The following is a 6,156-nucleotide window of genomic DNA, read 5'->3' on the forward strand; positions in this document are numbered from 1 at the left end:
TGGATATCAAGACTGGGAAGGTATGTTGATGCTGTGCTTGGAGGGTGCCTTGTCCTATTGGGCAGCTGTTGATGGGCTGATAACAGGGAATGTTAGAGCCTTTTTTTCTTTCCATAAAGTACCTGATACTGTTGTAACAAGGTCAATATATTGTGTGCCTTTGAGTGTGTAGAGAACTAAATGTACAAGAACCTTGCTTGGAGGAAGTCATGCAATTGCTGTTCAGATGCAGTTTGTATAGGAATTGGATTACCATAATTTTTCTTTTTCAGTCTTAGTAAAGTTATTAGTAGGAAACTGATAAAATATATTTTTCTGCCCTGTATAAAGCATTTGGAGGAATAAAAAAATGAATGGATTAAAAATCTTTGGTTTTACAAATTCCATACCTGAAGTGATCTTTGATGCTCTAGTCTGCTGTTTGTTGCTGGGATTATCTCACCCTCCAAATACAGGAAACCCTAGTTATTCGTGGTTTCAAATATTCGCGAATGCCGAACCTGCATTTTAAATACGCTTCATACACTTACAGGAGCTCGTTGGGAGCTCCGTGCTTGCTGCCCGCCAGAACGTATCCCCCGTGAATGGCAAGGGTCGCCTGTACTAATTTTCACAGCTGATTCTAGCAAGGAATCTTCATTATTAAAATTGGCCAAAACTTTTTTTGTTTTCAAAGAAACATTTTTATCTAAAATAATTTGTCTGCTGAAAACTGAGTATCATCAATTTTTTTTAATGGGGAGAAGGAGAAGCAGAGACCTTTGTGGTGGTTTTTTTTTTCATTTTTTTGTTTTCATGGAAAAATATTTTACAGGTAACTTTTAAAGAATAGAAATTAGAGATTCTTCTAGATAGCTCTCTCTTTCCACCTATACATTATACAGAAGTGAATTAGACCAGTCCCAGTTCTCTTTTTAAAGAGATTCTTCAGTAATTGCCAGTATTTTCCATTCTGTCTTGTTTTGGATATGACAATTCGCTGGGCCCTAATTAAGACACACTCTGCATTGTGTTTTTTAGGTTACTTTGGAATACAGACCTGTAATTGATCATACTTTAAATGAAGAAGATTGTGCAGCAGTTCCACCTGCTATTCGGTCTTACTAATGACTGTTGGCTTTGTAAATCAGTTTATGGAAATGTATGCCAGAGTTTGTATATGAACAATTTATATTGTGTGTTTAAAACTACTGTTACATGAGTGACAGATGAAGAATACCATCCTAGAGATTAATCAACCTGATGCTTTGCTTGGCTAGCATATAACCATGAAATTGGAGTGCAGAATGCCTTATGTGCATACTCATGTTAAAAAAAAAAAAAAAAAAAAAGTGAAAATTGTTCATGCCTAAATAAAATCTAAAACACTCCTGCATGTGTGTTGCATTGTTTAGCTTTATCTGCATATTTGCACTGGAATAAACTTTGTGCACTTTTTTGAAATGTGCACTCACTTTTTTCCTCGTTTTAAAAATTAAAGGTTAAAGGAGTAATGCCACATATAGCTTCAGATACTGATTCTTTAATGGGATAGTTTCTAAATTATGCTCCGAACAACACTTAACTCTGCCTTCCTGCAAATTATTTATTTATATGAATATGATAGTATGAACTGTGACTTTCCAGACTTTAATTTTAGAAATTAAAGTTCCTGACATTGCATTTGTACATAGTAGACCACCTCCATTTTTATTTTAAGAAAGTGGTTTATTTTACTTTGAAGTAAATAGTTCTGAGAGAATTGCCTACACTCAGAGCACATTGAATAGGCCAAATACATTCTTGTTACCTATGCCAAAAGATTTGAGAAAATTAAACTTGAAGACTATTTCAGCTGAGTACCATTATTTGTTCTAAGAAAGGGGGAAAATAGTGCATTCATTAGGAAAAGGTTTTTTTTTCTCTTCACAAAGAACAAAGGAAAAGACCTCTCTCAGTCTTATAGCTTAACATAGTTACAAAACACTGACAACATATTTCAACAATATAGAGTGTTAAGTATACATTATGGAATTTTTATATGCGAACACATCTTGACTGCTAGTTAGGGACAATCATGAATACTGTACTTGTATATATGCATAAATTTAGTTTCCTAGTCAACTGACAAAGGGCCTGTAAATGACTTGCTGAATTTGAATCAAAAGAATCATTCCTTTACTTTTGAATGTACCTGTTTTCTCCATTGCTTCCCCAGATTTAAATGTTGAATGCCCAGTTAAAGTTAAATAAAGTTAAAACTGGTAGTTGTGCATGCGGTTTTTTATTGCTTTGCTTTGCACTGGTAGCTCTGGGTTTCTTTCACTTGGGCTTTGGGAAGAGATCCAAGCCAAGGCTCATGCTTATCACAGCTTCCTCCATCCACCGCTTTAGAGAGAGAGAATATGGGAGTTTTGACTCTGAAGAATAGTGTCTTCTCCCCAGTTATGGAAGCCTCTCTAGTACCATTCAGTCCTGGCATTTTGTTCGTCCTATCACCCCTGAGAGGAGAGAAGATATTTACTATCTATCCAGGCTTATTCTGTTTTTCACTTGCAATGTTTTAGGAGTTCCATTCCTAGAGGGCTTCCTTTCCAGGGGATTTATTTTACTGAAAGGCAAGGAATCTGCTGACATGCCTGTTTAGAATCATTACTACTTAATTACCATTTGCCTTGGGAAATGGTTCTAATACTAAATTACTTTGGTTGGTTGAAAAATTCACTTTTTGAACAAGTCTGCAGCACCACATACTGCACATTCAGCTGTTCTCCGCACTGCAAGACCCTTGGATATCTGCTGTACACGTATGGGGTGCAGGGGGGGAGCTGCTCTTCAGGCTGCCTAGTGGCCATGTGCGTGTGTGTATGCGCTCGTACGTATGGTGCCCCCTACCTGATCATCCTCCTGATCTCCCCAGCCCCTTGCAGGCCGGAACTCTGTCAGCCTGCAAGGGGAAACCTGATGTTTCCTGTGTTTTTCTAATTAAAAAGAGAAAATCTGCATTTTACTGTGTTTTTTCTGTGGCAAATGGAGAACCCAGATCCCTGATTATAACGCATATATTCTTTCCAACATCCTTTTTTCAGTGCTTGGATGCTTGAACTGGACACTGAAGCATATTACTGCTCATACTAGCTGAAACCCACAAAACATTTGTGATTACATTTTTATTGCAAAAGTATTTCTTTAAATACAGTATTTTTAGTGATCTTTTGACTGAATACTTCAACAAAATCAAAACTTCTCACTGTCAAAAAGGCTACATAAAGCTGTCCATCTGTAAGCACAGGCTTAGAAATATAAATACATATTTTGTCCAAAGTCTGATGTGACTTGTTTATAGTCATAAAATAAGAGGGCCCTTGTACACGTGAATAAGGGCCTTTGTACATGTGAGAAAACTGTCCCTTTTAGTGGTTTAATTCCCCTTTTTAATGATTTAATTGTGTAACTGTGTACATGTTCGGTGGCGTATTTTGATTTAAATGACTGGCTTCCTTGAGCGTGCCTGGGCTTCCAGCGCCCTGTGCACCGTTGGATCCAGTGGGTGTTGCTTGCCAGCTGGGGCTGCACCTGGGCAGCCCCAGGGGGCACTGCCACTATGGAGGGAAGCACTGGGCTCCCCTACAGCTCATGACCCAGTGGCATTTTGCGTGGGCAGAAAAAAAAGACAGCAAGGAGCCTTGTCTTTTTTTTTTTTTTTCCTGGAGCCTGCCTGCATCTCCCACAGCCAGGGAGTGAGCTGCCAGTGGGTTGTGCAGCCCCTGAGCTGCAGGGGACTTCAGTGCTTCCCTCCATGGTGGCAGTACCTCCCAGGCAGCACCAACCCACTGGCACCCAGCCGGGGTGGTCTCTGGGGTCACTGCAACTGCTGAGAGAAGTATTGGGGCCTCCTGCAGCTTGGGGCCCACTGGCAGCTCACTCCCTGGCCATGGGTGAGGTGAGCAGGATCTGGGGTGAAAAAAAGGATCAGGCCTCTCAATGCTTGGTTGGTTTTGGTTTTTTTTTTTTTTTTTTTCAGTGGAGCCTCCCTGCTCTGTGGTGGGGGGCCTGGTGCTTCATTTTAGCTCTAACTTCCCTACAGAGCTGTTTGAAATGCCTCAGGATGTACAATAATGACACACTTATTCTGTCTGCCCAGAGTGTACCGATTGGTTGCTTCAGTAAGCATTGTGATTGGCTGCCAAGACAACTGATCAGTGTGTCCTGGACAGACAGAATAAGCCTATTATTATTATAGATTGGGGTAGGCAACGTGTTTTGGCCGGAGTGCCGAAAACCCCCCACAATGCCTACCTTGGAAGGTGCCGGAGTGCCAGCATGCCAGAAAAACAAAAGAAGGGCAGGGGGTACATGGCAGGATGCCCTGCTTGTGCCCCTTGCCCCCACCCAAAGCCCCTGTCCCCCATCCTAGGCTCTGTGGCTACCAGCAGCTACCCAGAACCTGGCCAGGCGGGAGACACCTACCAGCGCCTACCCAGACCCTGCCCGGGCGTTAGCCAGGAGGCTGCAAACAGCTGCTGCCTCCTTGCTTTGGCCCCAGCTGCTTCCCAGACCTGGCTGCAGGCTCCAGGGAGGTAGCAGATAGCAGTGATGCTTCCTGCTGTGCTGCTCTCAATGCTGCTTCTGCAAAGCAGTGTGTGGGACCCTGTGCGGCAGGGCGCAGAGGGGGATACAGAAAGCTGCGTGTCACTCCGAGCTCCCCGCTGTCCAGGCCACACTTCTCCTGCAGGTGGGGGCAGGAGCAAGGGGCACAACTCTGTGTGCTGCTCCTGTGGACACAGGGGAAGTATGACCAGGGTAGTGTGGAGCTTGCAGCAGCAGGCAGCTTCCATGTGCAGTCCTTCTGTGAGTTGCTGCTTTGGGTTGTGCATGTTGCTCTTGGCCCCACTGCCCTCCCGCAGCACTATGCATTCTGGCAACCGGCTCAAGCTCTGGGTAGCTGCTGCCAGCCGTGGTGCCCAGGCTGTTCCCAGCAGGGATTGCAACCTCCCAGCCACCTGCTGGGAGCAGACCAGGCTCCTGGCTGGCAGCAGCTACCTAGAGCTGCAGACAGCTGCTGCCTCCCCGCCCCAGCCTCAACATGTGCCGAGGAAAATGGCCTCACGTACCATGCTTGGCATACATGCTGGGGGTTGCCAACCTCTGTTATAGATGCTGGTAATTTTATTAGCCTCCTGTTGATACTTTAGACTCCCCTACCTGCCTTTCTGTTTTGTCTGGGAGTGGAGTGGGACTTTGCTAGCAAAGGTAGAGCAGCCTGACTAGGTCCCAGCTTTATTTGGAAGGCAATGGAAAATGAGGTCTTACGACGTGAGTTGTAAGAAAATGATGGTGATCAACTCCCCTGTGCCCCAAAGAGCAAGAGGAGATGTAATGGGCTGCAGTTGTAGGGACAGGGATTGTGTTTGGACCTAAAAAAGAACCTGGAGTCTGTTAAGAGCTAGAGCAGATTGCCTAGAGCCAGGGCCAGCTACAGAGCTGTGGCAGCAGGTCCACTGCCAGAATGCAGGGGGCCAAGTCCCCCGGGGACAGTCTTAGCAGGTCTTAAATATGACATTATCATATTGGAAGTTCAAATTATCATACCTTCTGAAAAACTATTGTACACTTAAAAAAAAAAAAAGTATGCAAATAAGTCATCTTATTTGCTTTATATTGCTCACTGCAACTCTACAGTGAATGAGTGAGATCTGGGTCTTCAAAGTTGAAGAATTTTTTGTTTCGAGGAAAGCAGTTGTAAGAAAGTGTTGGCAGCCTCCTGAAGGCTCGGATCAAGCATAGAGGCTTCTTAACCTTGATGTAGTCTTTTTTTATGGTATATCTAGCTTTTGCAAATTATATCTAACTGAATACTTAAGGCAGCTTGCTGGTGCTGGGAGGGGTGTGGTATATGTATGTTAAGGAATGCTTGCCCGCTGGGAAAGAAATGCCACGTAGGCAAGCCCAGACAAGTATGGACATGTTCTGTGGCTAAGGTAATATGTGCATGGGCTAAGAAAAGGCAGCCAATAGTAACGGTACAGCGTGTTAAGTGGGAGAAAGCTATATAAGGCTGAAGCAAGCCAAATGGGGTGGTGCTTGCTTTGCGAACGATCGCCAAGCACCCCTCTCTGCGCAGACTTGAAACAATAAAGATTAAGTTGGATCCTCCACCCCTGTGTGTTTATTGGC

The 6,156-nt window shown here is 43.7% G+C and overlaps 1 protein-coding gene across 1 annotated transcript in view; it reads left to right on the forward strand.

Moving 5' to 3' along the window:
* Positions 1-1,439, forward strand: part of SDHA (succinate dehydrogenase complex flavoprotein subunit A) — a gene marked incomplete at its 5' end in the record, with an annotated part of 20,362 nt that extends 18,923 nt beyond the window's left edge. Inside the window, 2 exon segments of the mRNA XM_025198304.1 lie at positions 1-20; positions 1,021-1,439. The exon segment at positions 1-20 is cut by the window's left edge and continues 82 nt beyond it. Coding sequence (XP_025054089.1) covers positions 1-20; positions 1,021-1,107 — 107 coding nt within the window.
* Between the last annotated feature and the right edge of the window lie 4,717 nt (positions 1,440-6,156).

Source organism: Alligator sinensis, unplaced genomic scaffold, assembly GCF_000455745.1.
Source record: "Alligator sinensis unplaced genomic scaffold, ASM45574v1 scaffold428_1, whole genome shotgun sequence".
Classification (NCBI taxonomy): Eukaryota; Metazoa; Chordata; order Crocodylia; family Alligatoridae; genus Alligator; species Alligator sinensis.